The sequence below is a fragment of the Doryrhamphus excisus genome, linkage group LG9 (genome assembly GCF_037039965.1).
Source record: "Doryrhamphus excisus strain RoL-2023G ecotype Guam linkage group LG9, RoL_Dexc_Guam_v1.1, whole genome shotgun sequence".
Classification (NCBI taxonomy): domain Eukaryota; kingdom Metazoa; phylum Chordata; class Actinopteri; order Syngnathiformes; family Syngnathidae; genus Doryrhamphus; species Doryrhamphus excisus.
This window is the reverse complement of record NC_136365.1, coordinates 11,394,263-11,410,965: the sequence shown is the minus strand read 5'-3', so window position 1 is coordinate 11,410,965 and position 16,703 is coordinate 11,394,263. Positions and strand designations below refer to the sequence as shown.

Genomic DNA, 16,703 nt, shown 5'->3' with positions numbered 1-16,703 from the left:
CAGCGCCGCCCGGTGGCCAACGCGACCCACTGCAACACCTTGCGGCGGGACGTTGAAAGCGGTGTATGACAAAACTTCCCATCCAGATCATGGGACTCAAACAATAGAAATATATTTTTGTTTTTAATTTAGACCAGGGCTTTTCAAAGACTTCATATGAGGCTTGCAGGGTGTAGGAGTGGTTAGCGCGCACAGCGTGGGACAAGAGTTCGATTCCACCCTCGGCCCATCTCTGTGTGGAGTTTGCACGTTCGCCTCCCACATTCACGCGTTCATGTTAGCTTCATTGGCGACTACAAATTGTCCATAGGTATGAATGTGAGTGGGAATGGTTGTTTGTCAATATGTGCCCTGTGATTGGCTGGCCACCAGTCCAGGGTGTACCCCGCCTCTAGCCCAAAGACAGCTGGGATAGGCTCCAGCACCCTCTCTCCCATGCGACCCTGGGGAGGATAAGCGGTAGAAAATGATTTAAGCTCCTACAGTGAGTAAACACGCCAGAATATATGTTGGCTTTAATCCTTAGAATTAAGGCATATTTCATATGTCATTTTTTTTAATTTGGATGAAGTCTATCCTGCTTTTTATATGATTTGACTGATATTTTCACAGCAGGCTGTGACCTTCACCGCGCACAGATGAGTTTGCAGCGGCGAATTAGCAGCTCTGAGTCATGAGTCCATGGTTCCAGGGTGGATGGAGCGCCATCTACGGGTCAGGGATGAGATCCTGCCCGAGTGGAAGAGTTGAAATACCCCGGGGTCTTGTAGACGAGTGACGGAAGGGATGCCCAATGAGATGGACAGAGGGATTAGTGACACGTCGGCATTCGTTGTGGCGTAGAGGGCACTGAGCCCAAAAGGCAAAGCTTGCAATTTACTGGTCGATGTACTACGGTCATGAGTTTGTTCATCCCTTTCATTCCTCCACTACGACTATTTCACATTTTCTACATGTAAAATGATGGATTCAGGACAACGTTTTCATATGTTTGGACTTCTGGAAGGACAACAGCGATATCCCTGCAAGCCTCTACATTGCAGGAGTCAGCCACACAAAGACCGCATTCAGAATAAAACAGTGAAAAGGTTTGGTGTCGTTTGTGAGGACTTAAATGTTTGGAAGTTTACTTGACTATTTTTAAATAAAATAAAATCAAGGTGGAATGATGACTTCTTCGGCTGAATGTAACGGGGGAAAGGAAGAGGAAAAAGCAGCTCTTATGAGGTCAAAACATTTTAATAAAAAAAAAAAAAGGGGGAACGATCAGCTTTCCATTCGCTCCTTCAAACCAAGCCCGAGACAATGGTTGTAACCTCCTGACACCCTGGGTGTTAGAATCCAGTGTAGCGTCTACGTGGGAACCTCAGCCTAGAAGAAGCACCCACATCTGGATACCCTGCCAATGTCCAAGTCAAGTGCAGGACCAATTCATTTGTCTGGGGAGAGCAAAGGTCCCAGCCACGGAGCTGTTAGGTTGACATTAAGCGGTGGATGTGATTGCGTTCTGAACATGAAGTCATGGCGAGTATCGGAGAGAGAGAAACTGTACATTTACACATATTTCACAGGGAGGTGCTGGAGGCTCCTCTGGGGATGGTTATGTACAAGTGGAGGGTCTGCACATCCCTGAGTAAATCCGGATTTCTGTGCTTGCATCAAGCACTGTAAAGGTTTTCCACTAGCCAATTCACAGGATGTTAAGACGGTGGCGACTCAACCTCAGCTTTGGCGTCCTCTGCGACTTTGTCCTTGGTCTTTTTGTGTTTCTTCTTCTTGTGTTTTTGTTTGTGCTCCTTAGGTTCGCCCTCCTTGTCCTGCACTTTGTGCTTCTTGTGCTTCTTGTGCTTTTTGTGCTCCTTGTGTTCGCCCTCCTTCTCCTGCTCCTTGTGTTTTTTGTGCTTCTTGTGTTTCTTCTTCTGCTTCTTGTCTGCTGCGGCGCCGGTAGACAGGCTGGCCGTGTCGCTACGGTTGTCCGGCTCGACGCTGTTGGAGTGCTGGCTAGCAGAGCGCATGGGGGTGCTGCTCCTGTCCGGGTTGGAGTCGGAGCCCTCCTCCCCTTCGCTGTAGTCAGGGATGAAGGCGGCTTCGTCGGTCTCACGAGCCAGGTCGGAACATAGCCGCTGTCTCCTTGGCTCAGGGCCTCGGTTCTCTCGCCCACCATTCTTGTCCTCCTTTGAGGGCCTGCTCTTCTCCTCCTTGACAGGCCCACCACGCTCCTCCTTTGCAGGCCCCCTGCTCTCGTCCTTCAAAGCACCCCCCCTTATCTCTTTTGCCACTCTGCCTCTTCCATCCTCTCTTGCAGAGGACCCCCTTTCCAGTCTGCCTCCCTTGCCGTCCTCTCTTACAAGTTTTACTTTGGGGGGTTTATCACAAGTGGGCAAGGGGGGCCTGCAGCCTTTGCTCTCCTCCTTAGGCACTCTCTTCTTCTCCTCCTTGGCAAAAACTCGCTTTTCATCTCGTGTGAATACACGAGCTTCACTCTTAGCAGTTTTGGGCGCTTCCGTCTGTGCCTCTCTTGCTTGAGGAACGGGCGAGGGCTCCTTAGGTGCGCTGGCTTCCTTCTCCTGTGCCGCCGTCGCCTCCTCCTCCTCCTCCTCCTCCCTCTCCCACTTAGAGCGAGGGGGTGCCTGAATGAGCAGCTCCTCTCCGAGTGGGCCGGCTTGTGTGACACTTATCGGGCTGAAGTCGTGGTTCCCGGTGCTAGGTGGGGGCTGCTCTGAATGAGCAGGAGATTCACTCTTCTCTCTTTTCTCAGAAGTCTGTTTCATCTCGTCAGTTGACCTACTGAGGAAGAGAAGGATGAGGCCAAGGCAGAGGCTGGGAAATCTTCATGTATGCAACATGACGCACCTGGTAGAGCTGGTAGGCTGACTCGATAAAACCTTGCGACTGATTCTGGGTTTGGTCCTCACGGTTGTGGTCTCACTGTCTTTCCCTGGTAAATAAAGGTAAAAATAGATAAAGGTTTGTGAACACGGATTATAATGGATGGATGGATGGATGGATGGATGGCCCTTACCTCTGGGAGCAGCATCAGGCTTCTTCCCAGATGACAGGCTCTTGTCTGCTCTCTCAGGAGCACTTGTGTGTAGAAAAGAAAAGCATCTAATAAGTAGGATCACTTGGTTGACCAGCAATGACAAGCAACAAGGAGACTTTGAACCTACCGGTCAGATTTGGGGACTTTCTCGGTGGCTTCCCTCTCCTTGGAGGAACTGCTAGGCTTCTCCTGCTTCTTGCTGATGGCAGATTTTTCTCCAATTGTCATGCCATCCAGGCAGACGGATCTCAATGATGCACCTCCAACGGCGTTTTTACGCTCCATCTTGTGTGATTTATCTCCAGCATCGGCTTCCTTTCCTGCTGAGGCCGACACTGAGACTCTGTCCCGCTCTTTGTCAGAACCCACAGTCCTGTTTCGGTCCGAACCAGAAGTCCTCTCCCGATCTCGTTCCGAACCAGAGGCTCTTTCCCGATCTCGGTCGGGTCCTGAGGCTCTTTCCCGATCTCGGTCAGGTCCTGAGGCTCTTTCCCGATCTCGGTCAGGTCCTGAGGCTCTTTCCCGATCTCGGTCAGGTCCTGAGGCTCTTTCCCGATCTCGGTCAGGTCCTGAGGCTCTATCCCGATCTCGGTCAGGTCCTGAGGCTCTTTCCCGACCTCGATCAGTAACTTTTTCCTGGTCTCGGTCAGAACGTGAGGCTTTTTCCCGACCTCGATCTGAAGCTGAAGCTCTGTCTCTCTCTCTGTCCACTCTAGAAGTACTTTCCCGATCTCTGTCCACTCCTGAGGTCCTGTCAGAGTCCCGATCAGAGGCAGAGGACTTCTCCCCAGCTTTTTCTCTGGAGACACCTCTGTCAGATGAAGCCGACCACTCCTTTTTGACAACACTTTCAGAAGAACTGCCGGGTCTGTCAGCCTCCGGGTTGTTGGCAGCAGAGGGTCGGTCTGTGGTGGTCTTCTCGGCACCAGAAGATTTGTCTGAGGTTGAGGTCTCCGAGTTGCCTTTTCTTCCAGGATCTCTGTTCAGCGGGATGTTTCTCTGGGTCACAGGCTTCACCTGGATGTGAACAAAGATCACAATAAGGACTTACAATTTACTGCAGTAAGGAGAAGTATGAATAGTATGTGGTGGAGGTCTCACCGGCACCTCCATGAGAGGTCTGATAGGTCCTCGGTCTTTGTCCGCCCAAAGCATCTCACGGCCCACCATAATGGGGAGAAGACCAGCTCTGTCAGATGGGTGCGAAATTCTCTGCTGATGTGTGTGAGTAAAAACATCGCCTCCAATCCCAGGTCCATCTAGTCTTCTCAGTTTTCCAGGAGGAGAGCCAAGTAAAGAACGGCCTTCTTCTCCCATCCTCCGCCTGTTGTCAAGCGGCGAGGGAGGTCCGTGGAGGTACGCGAGTCCTTGATGGGGGAGGGGGACGAGACCGCCCCCATGTGGGGGGTCTCTACGGCCACGATTGTCGTTGCCAGGTCGAAAGCTCTCATGGAGAGAAGGATGTGGCAGAAGTACGCCTTGGGAGAACAGTGGGTGTGTCTTGGGTTGGGGGGGTCTCACAGACGAGCTTTTAGCCTTCTCCTTTTTAGGAACGGTTGAGTTGTGGTCATCTTCGGGTTTGGCTTTGGTGGGCTTTGATGTTTTAGCAGCAGTAGATGGGTCTTTCTTTTTGGTTGCTGCGGTTTCACCAGTCTTCTTCTTCACTTTGTCGCTTTTGACTTTTGAAGCCTCTGTTTTCACCTTGGCTTTTACCTTCTGGGCCTTATCCTTCTTGGTCTTGTCAGTCTTGGATGTTGACTTGACCAAAGTTTTGACAGATGGAGTGGAGCTTTTGGAGGCAGCAGCCTTGGAGGTGGTGGTGGAAGATGGTGGTTTTGAGGATACGTGGGCTGTTTTATTAGGTGATAGGATTTCGTCCATAGGCTCGTCTCTGACTGGAGTAGCGTCACCTCTGTCCATGGACTGCTGTGATTGCTCAGATTCGTCCCCAGTTTTCTTCTTTTTTACCTTCTTTGTTTTGAGAACCTTGGTGCTGGTTTTTGTCCCTGTTGAGGATGATGGAGGATTGTGAGATGGTGCAGCTTTCTCATCTCGCCCTCTTCTCCCTCGTCCTTGGGGGGAGTACTCCCTGTGCAGGGGAGACACTCTGTCCCGTTCCCTTTCTCTGCTACCACGGCCTCGATGATGCACTGCCTGATTCTGATTCTCATAGTCCTTGTAGTACTTGTTGTACCAGTCTCTGTACTCCCTCTCCCACTGCCGATAACGGTCCCGCTCCCAGCGCTCTCGACTCGCAGGGCTTAGTCCCTTCAGTTCATGCAGCTCTCGCGGTGGTGGCTTTCGTACACCGGGACTGCGGCTCCGCAATGCACCCGGAGAGCGAGAACGTGACCTAGACCTGAACGGTCCTGCCCCTTCTGCCCCTTCCCAACCTCCTCCACGGAAGGAGGGTGGAGATGTTCGTGGAGAACCAGACCGCCTGTACCCGTATGATCTTGAACGGGAACGAGACCTCGATCGTGAGCGTCCATAACTACGTCCGTTGCGTCTGGAATACGGAGAGCGAGGATATGGCCGCCCGTGGGAACGTGAACGGGACCGTGATCGACTCGGGGTGTAGGAATAAGACCTTGACCTTGACCTGGATCGAGAGCGAGTGTATGAGCGGCTGAATGGAGAGCGGCTATATGACCTGGACCTGCTGAAGGAGGAGGGGAGAAAGAGAATGCCAGCAATACCTTAATGATTGGTAGGTCATGTGCAAAACATTGTCTAATGACAAGCAAGATTTGCTAGACTGCAAACAAAGTATGATCAAATCGGGTTACCTGGAGTACGAAGGCCTCTGCCTCTTTGGTGCATTTCGGTACTTCATGAGCTCTTTGTGAAAGTCTTTTGTAAATTCATCCAGTTTAGATGTAATACTGCAAACATAGATCACATCACAAAAGATGTCAAAACTTCATCCTTTCCAGTGGCTTCAAGTCAATCTCCAACGTATAGACCAGTACTGTGGGAATTAGGGTCCACCCCAATTCCCACAGTCCTTCCTCAGTCAGTTTGCTCACTCACTTGTCTTGTCGGTGGTGTCGCTGCCTGTAGAAGTCCTCTTTGGAGAGAGGAGGTGGATTGAGATTTAGGGACGGGGGCAGGGGAAGAAGAGGGGGTTGGCTACCGGGGGCGCCCCAGGGCGCGTTGACCCCGGGATGTCCAGGGGGATACATGGGCTGAGGCTGGTAACCCATTGTAGGGGGGGGTATGAGGCCAGGGCCAGTGGGGTACAAGGGTGGGTAGGGCTGCGGGGGGGGCGGGTACAAAGATGGTGCCGCATAGATAGGGGGAGCAGGTAGAGGAGGTGGAGCTGTCGGAATGTGAGAGGAGGGTGGGTCGCCTCTGCTTCTGTAGGACCTGACAAAAAAAGTGACAAAGGTCAGATGGAAATATTCATTTTAACATGCAGCTGGAAAGGCGCGCCCTCACCTTTCCCAGTGTCTTCCTCCTCTGTGATGTTGGTGGGGTCGGGAATGCTGGCCTAGGAAGACAATTGACCAAGTTCTTCTAGCATTTCTACCAAGATCACAAAAGTCCCTTGAACGCAGAATAAGCTTCTTACCTGATGGATGAGGTGGCCTTGAAGGCGGTGGCAGACCAAGATTCAATTGGTAACCCTGTGGGACAAAATGTCAAACATTTCTTTGCAAAATGCCAACAATGTTCGATTAGGCTACAATCAGATCTTCAAGACTGACTCACCTGTCTGTCTCTGTCTGCATTTTTGGATGAGCTAGGCATTACAATGGCCTCCGGCTCCATCTCCCTGTCAAAACAACACCAATGATAACTCAAAAATGAACAAAAAAAAACGATCGATTGTGAGATGTTGCCCAGTTCAGAGCATCAACTCACCCTGGTGGCGGTGGCTCTCCCTGGCTGATGGGGACCCGGGCAGAAACGTGGTCCACAACAGGTGCAGGAGCTGGTGAGGCATCTTGTCGTTCTTCAGCAACATCGCCATCGGTATGACCAGGAGGAGGGGGGGAAGAAGGTGGCGTAGGTGTAGGCGTAGATGTGGTGGTAACGGAAGGCGCAGGCAAGGCTGGGTCCTGAACTTGAGGCGCATGGGTCATGCTAACAGCAGCAGGGGGCTGGGAGATATTGGCCAATAGGGGGTCCTGCTGCCTGGAGTGGAGAGGCCTGCTCAGGTGCAGACGTGGGGGAGGGGGCGCTGAATGTTGGACCTGTCTACGCCCATGTTTGGTGTAGCCTGTCTCATTTTTGAAGTTGTTCACAGCCTATGCAAAAAAAACTGTTTTAATATACTTCTCTGATGAAAGACAAAGTGTGTGAGAATTTACCTGGCGAAGGAACTTGTTTGCGATGAGATTGTCAGGGGAAACATCTGACTGCTTGCATGTGAAGCAAATGTGCTCCTCAGAGTCCAACAAGGCAGTCCGAATACCTGAAATGCGTCAGTAAACAGTCCCTTAGCGGAGATCTAGTGTACCTACAAGGAAACTACATTTAGGAATATCTGTCCCTTCCTTCTATTCTAGGAGACTCATGCAGGGAAAAATATTGGGACATAAAGCAACAACTAAGAAGTAATATATTTGTTAAAATATCCAAGTATTGATTTTGTGATTGGAGGAAATTGTGATTGATCATGTGTCCACTTAATTGGACAGTGCATTGGGAGCTATATTTTGACTACAATTTATTGTATTGCTTCAATTTTGGTGACAGCGGTTGCGCTGTATTTGTTGTAGGACCACCTGATCCATACTCACACTCGTCACAGTAGCTGTTTCCACAGCAAGGAATAACCACAGCATCGGTCATCAGGTCACTGCAGATGGGACACAGGAGCTCATCAGGGATGGGATCCGAGTCATCTTCGGAGGAAGACTGATCATGTGGGACAAATGGCGGACGCTCCTTCTTTCCTTGCGCGTACGCCTCCCTGTTGCAAGAGAAGGTGACAGCTCAGGGCAACAGGCAAATAATCAGAGCCTCCCTGTGAGGAAGCCAGCAGCGAGACGTACGCATCTATAGCGGGTATAGCATATTCTCCAGTGCTGGTCAACATGGCTCCTTTGGTGCCAGGATCCGCTTTCACCATGAAGCTCTGCGGAATCCCTTTACTCGTCCTTACTGGCTTGGGACCCTCCACGCTCTTATCTTGGATCTGAGCGGGAGACAAGGAGAAGAGTTGTCACACAAAAACAAACAGTTGCGAACACTAGCAGCTCCATAATAATTACCAGGAGCATGGGGCACTGGCGAATGTAGTGGCCGGTCTTTCCACAACGAAAACAGGTGTAGTGAGCAGGTGGCGGTCCAATTGCTTTTTTGGAGTAACTGCAAAGACAATTGCAAACAATGAAGAGTTCCGCCGGAGTGGCGTTTCCAAGCAAGCGGAGGGAATACTAACTGTATAGGATCATAGTCGTGGTTCGACTGAGACATCATTGCTTTAATCTTGTCCTCCTCAGATGCATTTGCGTCAACCAGGTTAGCGGTCTAAAGAAACAAACAAACATGTCGAGCGAGGTACAAAAAAAGCAGCATGGATGTTAAGACAGGGAATGTCGTCCAATGTGCGGCATATCGTCTAGAACCAGGAGCGTTGTGTACCTTGGTGAGTTGGGCGAGAGACATAGAAGGGGAAGAGTCGGTCTGCAGGAGAGTCAGAATACAGACATTTCAGGCATCAACATGATCTGGATTGCATTCAAGGACCAGATTGTCCCGTGTCTTTGTCCGCTCCCTCACAGAATCCTCAGAAGCAAACAATTGCTTGCGTGTTTAAAAAATATATATATATTTTTTTAAGTCAAGGAAATTTCAACAGTAGGTTTGAATTACGTCTTCACAGGCGCCCTGAACGTAAGGTGACTTATTACATATATAACTTATTAGACGCAGTGGAACCTCAGTTTTCATGCAAAACTGATAGAAACTAAACATTCTATTCTTGGTACATTCATCTGAAGCTTGTTTTTCCCATTCATGGTTATGCCTGAGACCAGGGGTAGGCAACCTGCTATTCAATCTCTAGAATTACTTTTTACATTTCTTATCTCAGAGCTGTGGCTTCTTGAGTGTGAAATGGCTGCACTAAGCTAACCATGAATACGTTTTAAAAATTTGTTCGATTTTGGCCGACATCCGGACCATCAGCATTGAGCATCACCAATAAGTCCCAATATACGTCATATTTGTCAGAGAAAAACATCTATTTCACGACAAAAAATGTTCCATTTCATTACTTTTTTTAAGCCAAGCTGCAGGTATGTTTTTTTAAGTGATATAAGTGGTGAGTTTAATTTTAAATTTACACCAATGAATACAGGAAGGTGCGTTACAAATTGGACTTGTAATGGGTCAAATTAAAAAAAATAATAAATTTGTGGTTCCAGACTGTTTTTATTAATTTGTGTAAGAACTCCCGGAGATGTCTCTCGATAGTAAAGGTTGCTGACCCCTGGCCCATATGAGACAAACACTTGGTGGGTTTGGCCCACAACGCATCCAAAAAAAAAGCAATAGCCCTTTAGGCTAAAATCAGATGCATTTTAAATGACAAAAAAACCAAACACAAATGGTAGTAGATTAATTACATCATCAATCATCAGCGACACCAGGATTGTAATGCAATGGTTCCTAGTTAGAACATGTTTGAAGGGATTAAAAACGAAGACCGAGGTTCCACTGGACTATTTTCCATAGCGAAGCAGCAGCGTTGCACTGGATTACATGTGACAACCAGTTCACAAACCACCTGAGTGGATGGCACGCAGTTTCCCTACACATCTGTAGCCATGGCAAAGCAGTCATATCCAAAGCTGACTCAGCTAATAGGAGGGCCCGTTTTCATGCAAACAAGGACGTGATTAAAAAAGCCTGTTCGCTTTTCCAGAGCCTGTTCTCCGAAATACACGGGCAGGTCGGGCTGTGGACTGGCTGTCACAGGGACGCTGCAGAGGGAACACACAGGGATGTGGTGCAAGCGGCTCCGACACAGAACCGCTGAAAACCTTTATTGACAGGCTATGCAGCTTACAGGACACTACACCAGCACCCGTCCAAGCAAATGAACCTTTCAAGGTTGCTGAACATCATGTCAGTCACTGTCTCGGGCCTAAATTTCACTCCCTATACTAGACTTGGCTTGCGTTTCTGTTGTTGCATATGAAATGCCAGCCTTTAGATGTAAGGGTAATGAGCAGTCCATTCCGGATGTAAAACAGACATGGTCATGGTGAAATTGTACATGAGGACAACAACTCAAAGTAGCAGAATTTACCGAATGACACACTGTGTTTAAATTCTTCTTCCTTCGTGAAACATTCTAACAGAAATGACTCAAGAAACCTTTCCATTCACACAACTTTCATGTATGTAATGACATTCAATCCCAGCCACGCTTCACTTTTCTTAGACCGCATCCGTTTTTTCACAGAAAATACAATATGACAACAATAATAATGATAATATGAATAACAGGCACAGTAGCTGTTATTTGCCCGCACTGAAGCAGGCTACAAATCCATTTCAATGTGAAACACAGTCATAGCAGTGAATAACCACTTGTTTAACAATTCAAATCAGCATCACATTTTCATCAAATGGCAGCTGCGTACTCTGTTGCTTCTCAACTTCATCTCATCAGTAAAAAAAACAAACAAACAATGAAAGCCCCTTTGGATTGTTTGGTATTAACATCTCCCTCAAAAGACACAAAAATACACAGCCATCAATTAATGGTTGACAGATTGTTGTCAAAGAGAAGTTTGGGGCAATGAAAGCAGAGAGGGGAGGAGAGGTGAGGGGGGGTGAGTGTTGTTTTTTTTGGGTTTGTTTACATACGGGTCTGGATGATCCCACCACAGAAGTGTCAGAACGATCTCTGTGGGAAAGGGAGGCAAGGAGACGTCAGCCATCAGTGGTGTGCACTACCGGGACAGGATGCAAAGAAAAGAATACGTACACAATGAACGTCCTGCCTGCAGGCTTGACGCCGCCAATAGGAGTCCTGCGGACAATCACTGACGAGTGTTTGGGGATGTGCGCTTCATCATCCGTGTATTCTACAGAAAGAGACAAGCCACAGGATAATAAATACATTAAGAGTCATTTTTCCCCAAGATTGATTATGACTGTCGTTTCTGAGGTGTGAAAATGTTAAGTAGGTGTCACGAGACGATACACGAGATTGGCTCTGTGAGAACAAGATGCAATTTTAAGGTTACTTTACAGACATTACGTCATCTTGGAAGGCAAGTTCTAACAATAAAAGAATAGAGAACAGGCTGAATAGGTGTAAGATATGCAAACACAATGGTTATTCAGCAAAACAAAAAATAATCATGAACAGAAAAGTTGACCAGTGTTTATGTAACGTAAACAGTTTTTTCATTTCTAAGTCGCTCTGGAGTATAAGTCGCAGGAACAACCAACCTATGAAAAAAGTATATATATGTATGCATGTGTATATGTGTGTGTGCATATATATATATATATATATATATATATATATATATATATATATATATATATATATACACACATACACACACATACACACACAGTGCATCCGGAAAGTATTCACAGCGCTTCACTTTTTCTACATTTTGTCATGTTACAGCCTCATTCCAAACTGAATTAAATTAATCTCTTACCTCAAAATTCTACACAAAATACTCCATTATGACAATGTGAAAAAGTTTTTTTTGACATGTTTTGAATTTATTAAAAATAGAAAACAAAAAAAACACATTTACATAAGTATTCACAGCCTTTGCTTAATACTTTGTTGATCCACCTTTGGCAGTAATTACAGCCTCAAGTCTTTTTGAATATGATCCCACAAGTTTAGCACACCTATCTTTAGGCAGTTTTGCCCATTCTTCTTTGCAATAAGTCTCAAGCTCCATCAGGTTGGATGGGAGACGTCTGTGCACAGCCATTTTCAGATCTCTCCAGAGAAGTTCGATCGGATTCAAGTCTGGACTCTGGCTGGGCCACTCCAGGACATTCACGGAGTGGTTCTGAAGCCAATCTTTTGAGATCTTGGCTGTGTGCTAATGTCTACTGTCTATATGGTCAAGGTACATGACCAGTCTACTGAGGTCAAGAGCGCTCTGGAGCAGGTTTTCATCCAGGATATCTCTATATATTGCTGCATTCATTTTCCTTCTATCCTGACTAGTCTGCCAGTTCCTGCTGCTGAAAAACATCCCCACAGCATGATGCTGCCACCACCATGCTTCACTGTAGGGATGGTATTGGCCTGGTGAAGAGCAGTGCCTGGTTTCCTCCAAACATGGACTGACTAAGGCCCTTCTTCCCCAATCGCTCAGTTTAGAAGGCCGGCCAGCTCTAGGAAGAGTCCTGGTGGTTCCAAACGTCTTCCATTTACGAATAATGGAGGCCACTGTGCTCATTGGGACCTTCAAAGCAGCAGAAATTTTTCTGTATCCTTCCCCAGATTTGTGCCTCAAGACAATCCTGTCTCGCAGGTCTACAGACAGTTCTTTTGACTTCATGCTTGAGGTTTGTGCTCTGACATGCACAGTCAAATGTGGGACCTTATATAGACAGGTGTGTGCCTTTCCAAATCATGTCCAATCAACTGAATTTACTGCAGGTGGACTCCAATTAAGCTGTAGAAAGATCTCAAGGATGATCAGTGGAAAAAAGATGCACCTGAGCTCAATTTTGAGCTTCATGGCAAAGGCTGTGAATACTTATGTAAATGTGATTTTTTTTGTTTTCTATTTTTAATAAATTCAAAACATGTCAAAAAAACCTTTTTTCACATTGTCATAATGGAGTATTTTGTGTAGAATTTTGAGGTAAGAGATTAATTTAATACAGTTTGGAATGAGGCTGTAACATGACAAAATGTAGAAAAAGTGAAGCGCTGTGAATACTTTCCGGATGCACTGTATATATACACACACACACACACATCTATATACACGTATACGTGTACAGTATTGACAGTATTCTCTACGGTACACGTTCCAAAACCCTCAACAAACTACAATATATTCACAACTCCGCTGCCCGCCTCCTCACCTCCACCTGCTCCCGTCAACACATTACCCCTGTCCTTAAAAACCTCCACTGGCTTCCCGTCCCCCAACGCATTCACTTCAAAGTTCTTCTCATCACCTACAAAGCCCTCCACGATCTGACCCCCCCCCCCATATCGCACAGACCTCCTCCATCCACACAATCAACCGCGTCCACTTTGCTCCTCAGACTCCAACCTCCTGGCACTCCCCTGTAAGACCAAGCTCCGAACCTGGTGTGACAGAGCCTTCTCCATCGCTGCCCCCACCCTCTGGAACTCTTTGCCCCATTCACTCCGTGCTTGCCGTGACCTTCCCAGTTTCAAAAAACAACTAAAAACCCACCTCTTTAAATCTGTTTTTAATGTCTAACTTTTTATACCTGACTGCTGTGCCCCACCCCTACTCATGTTTTAACTGTGTATTAACCAATGAATGTTGTATTTTCATGTATCTTTTACTCTGTTTACTTGCTTTTATTCAACTCCATTCTTCTGTAAAGTGTCTAAGAGTATTTTGAAAAGCACGATACAAATAAAATGTATTACATACATACATACATACATACACAATTACCCAAAGTATTTGCTCACCTGCCGTGACTCACATATGAACTTAAGTGCCAACCCATTCAATATGATTTTGTTCCACCTTTTCCAGCTATTGCGGCTTCAACTCTTCTGGGAAGGCTGTCCACAAGGTTGAGGCGTGTGTTTATCTGACTATTATGACCATTCTTCCAAAAGCACATTGGTGAGGTCACACACCAATGTTGGTGCAGAAGGCCTGGCTCTAAGTCTCCAATTCATCCCAAAGGTGTTCTATCGGGTTCAGGTCAGGACTCTGTGCGGGTAAATCAAGTTCATCCATGTCTCTATGGACCTTGCATTGTGCACTGGTGCACGGTCATGTTGGAAGAAGGGGCTGCTATCAACTGTTCCCACAAGGTTGGGAGCATGGAATTGTCCAAAATGTTTTGGTATCCTAGAGCATTTAAAAGTTCCTTTCACTGGAACTTGGGGGCCAAGCCCAACTCCTGAAAAACAACCCTACGCCGCAATTCCTCCTCCACCAAATTTCACACTTGGCACTGTAGAAATGGTCTGCATGCCTAGGTGCTTGATTTTATACACCTGTGGCTGGGCCAAGTCATTAGGATACCTGATTCTGATCATTTGGATGGGTGAGCAAATACTGTTGATATATATACACACACACACACACATATATATATATATATATATATATATATATATATATATATATATATATATATATATATACACACACACACACATATACACACACACACACAAAGCTCATTTACACACATCAACCACAATGACAATGAGATAAATATCACCTTCTGCCATTTTTGTTTACACATATTGCCTGGCTAGCTCTGGGCTACAAGTGGCTATTACGCTCATGGAATACGATCACCCATCATCACAACTTTCATTTAACATGAAAAAATATATATATCCACCACTGTTTGCTTGCAAATCCTTCATTTTTGTTTGCCTTATTTTTACGGGATAAAAAGACAAATTTCTCTCCTCAGGTATACAAATGTTGTACAACACCACAACATATCCCATTGGGCATTCAATTATCATGTATAAAGTTCAGCAAAAAAAAGTGATGGGAGTTGCAAGGTAGACAAGCCTTCCTTTAACTATGCATGCTTGGCATCAGTATGTGGCATCGGCCACCAGTTAACGAGAACACTAGAGAGAAATGCATTCTGAAAGCCAAAGGAGTTGGGGATTGCAGCATTTAGGTAATTTTCTGGTAAAACAAGCATATTCGGTTTGTTTGGGTAGAAATAAGCTATGAAAAATAAATGCCATACAATGTAACATGTTAGTAAAGAGTTATATAGGACTGCTAGTGAGAAGAGGACGGCGGCTCACCTTCCCGAGTCTGCGCGTTGGTGATCTGCAGGTCGCAGTCTGTGGCCTTGAGGCGCTCCCTGGCCATGATCTGCCTTTTGAGCTCACTCAGGGTGATGTGGAGCCCATCGAAAGTGACTGTGTTGTAGTCCAGTTTGGAGGAGAACTTGTAGTGAACACACGACATTTTGTGACAGGCCTAGAAGCACTTATAGATCAGGTACAAGAGGAGGGAAGGAGGAGGAGGGAGGAGAGACAGGCTTGATAACGAAATAAAACAGCGTCAACACTCAACACAGGAGGCCAAAACCTGGTAACTTTTAATACGTAAAGCTGTAAATGGGCTGAAACACTGGACAAACTTAAAGGGTTTGATTAAAATGGGCGAGTGGTTCAGCTCGCAAGTGACGAAAAGTCCTTGTTAATCCCAACCAAAGAGGTCGACATAAAGGCCGGCGCGCCAACCGACGGCCCATGTGCCGTGTGTCAGTCCTCAAAGTCCAACAAAGCCCACGACAACAGGGTGCCAACACAGTCCGAGTGGATACAATAGAGTGCACTCCTATTTAGAGTGGCGATTATAAAAAGGGGGCCACATCCGCCATGAAATGTCCTTGAGCGAAAAACGAGGCCGCTAGCTAATGTTGCTAGCAGTAGTCCGTGATTTAAGACGTCCCAAAAGTCCACAGAACTGCGTGGAGGCAGTCGAAACGAGTCCACAACGTTTACGCTAAGATGAATGTCAAATGAAACGACAATTGACGCAAAATTAATACGAAACACATCGACATTAACCCGCTACACAGTGACACAAGTAGCCAGACATGCGCCGCAAACCAACGCCATCACCGACTCGAGGCCGTGCTAACGAGCTACGCTAACTAATCATAATGCCAACACCAGCTGAACCCAAATGGGAGCTTTTTCCTCTTCTGGTCCATCAGTCGTGTTCCTCGGCGGAAAAGTGATTAGGATATTTCCACAATGCGTATGTCGACACAAAATCCAACTGTCACACAAGAGTTCCCTTCTCGTCGCTGTTTCATCAAAATGGCGTCGAACGGAAGCGCGGTGAGTCCAAAGAGTACAAATAAGCATCAAGATGAGCAGCCCCGTTTGGCTTCCGGGTTGACCTAGTGACCACGAAACAGTCACAAACTTTATATATCCGTTCTTCTGTGTTGCTTGTCCGTTCTTTTATATCGTCACTTTTGATGCGGAATCGAAGACGAAATGTTGACTCTCAAGCGTATTTTGACGTTATTTTCAAAGAAATCAGTTTAAATTACGGCGTCCCTCTCGCTGCCTGAAGGACCCCAAACATCGATTTGCCAAATTGACGTTCTTTTATTCATATAGGTATTTTTTAATGAGTATCAAAAGCACTAAAACGACGAAAGAACCCCCCCCCCCCCCCCCGCAGTAAAAATGCCAATGTTGCCGTGACTTACACATTCTTGAACGGTACACCACCTGGAACCGTCTAGTTTACTAATTTTTCTTTGTCTCCGTTAGATGGCACTGTTGTTACTTCCGGGTGCACATACTTGATACCTGATTTGAATAAATTAAGATAATTTTAAGATGATACAGAAATGATTTTTTTACCCGTTGAAATTTTGTGGTAATAAAAGAAGAAAAAAATGTTAAAGTGGCTAATGCTAAAAAAATAGTAAACCCAATATAGTATACATAAAATAGGACATAGAACACCTGTTTACCACC

The 16,703-nt window shown here is 46.4% G+C and overlaps 1 protein-coding gene across 6 annotated transcripts; it reads right to left on the bottom strand.

Annotated features, from left to right (window-relative positions):
* Positions 1 to 1,201: 1,201 nt before the first annotated feature.
* On the bottom strand, positions 1,202 to 16,224 carry LOC131121059 (uncharacterized). 6 transcript variants are annotated; one of them, XM_078793402.1, is made up of 21 exons: positions 15,000 to 16,224; positions 10,995 to 11,094; positions 10,874 to 10,913; positions 8,639 to 8,680; positions 8,436 to 8,524; positions 8,266 to 8,362; positions 8,047 to 8,189; positions 7,792 to 7,964; positions 7,360 to 7,463; positions 6,911 to 7,296; positions 6,758 to 6,821; positions 6,618 to 6,672; positions 6,485 to 6,536; positions 6,077 to 6,412; positions 5,833 to 5,928; positions 4,145 to 5,705; positions 3,468 to 4,060; positions 3,171 to 3,437; positions 3,023 to 3,084; positions 2,854 to 2,938; positions 1,202 to 2,787 (listed from the first exon to the last, which is right to left on the bottom strand). In XM_078793402.1, the coding sequence occupies exons 1-21, from the start codon at positions 15,163 to 15,165 to the stop codon at positions 1,701 to 1,703; spliced, it is 5,598 nt and encodes a 1,865-aa protein (XP_078649528.1). In that variant the 5' UTR covers positions 15,166 to 16,224; the 3' UTR covers positions 1,202 to 1,700. The 6 variants fall into 6 exon arrangements, with proteins under 6 accessions (XP_078649528.1, XP_078649529.1, XP_057921259.2 ...); XM_078793403.1 differs by having other exon boundaries at positions 3,498 to 4,060; XM_058065276.2 differs by having other exon boundaries at positions 3,171 to 4,060.
* Between the last annotated feature and the right edge of the window lie 479 nt (positions 16,225 to 16,703).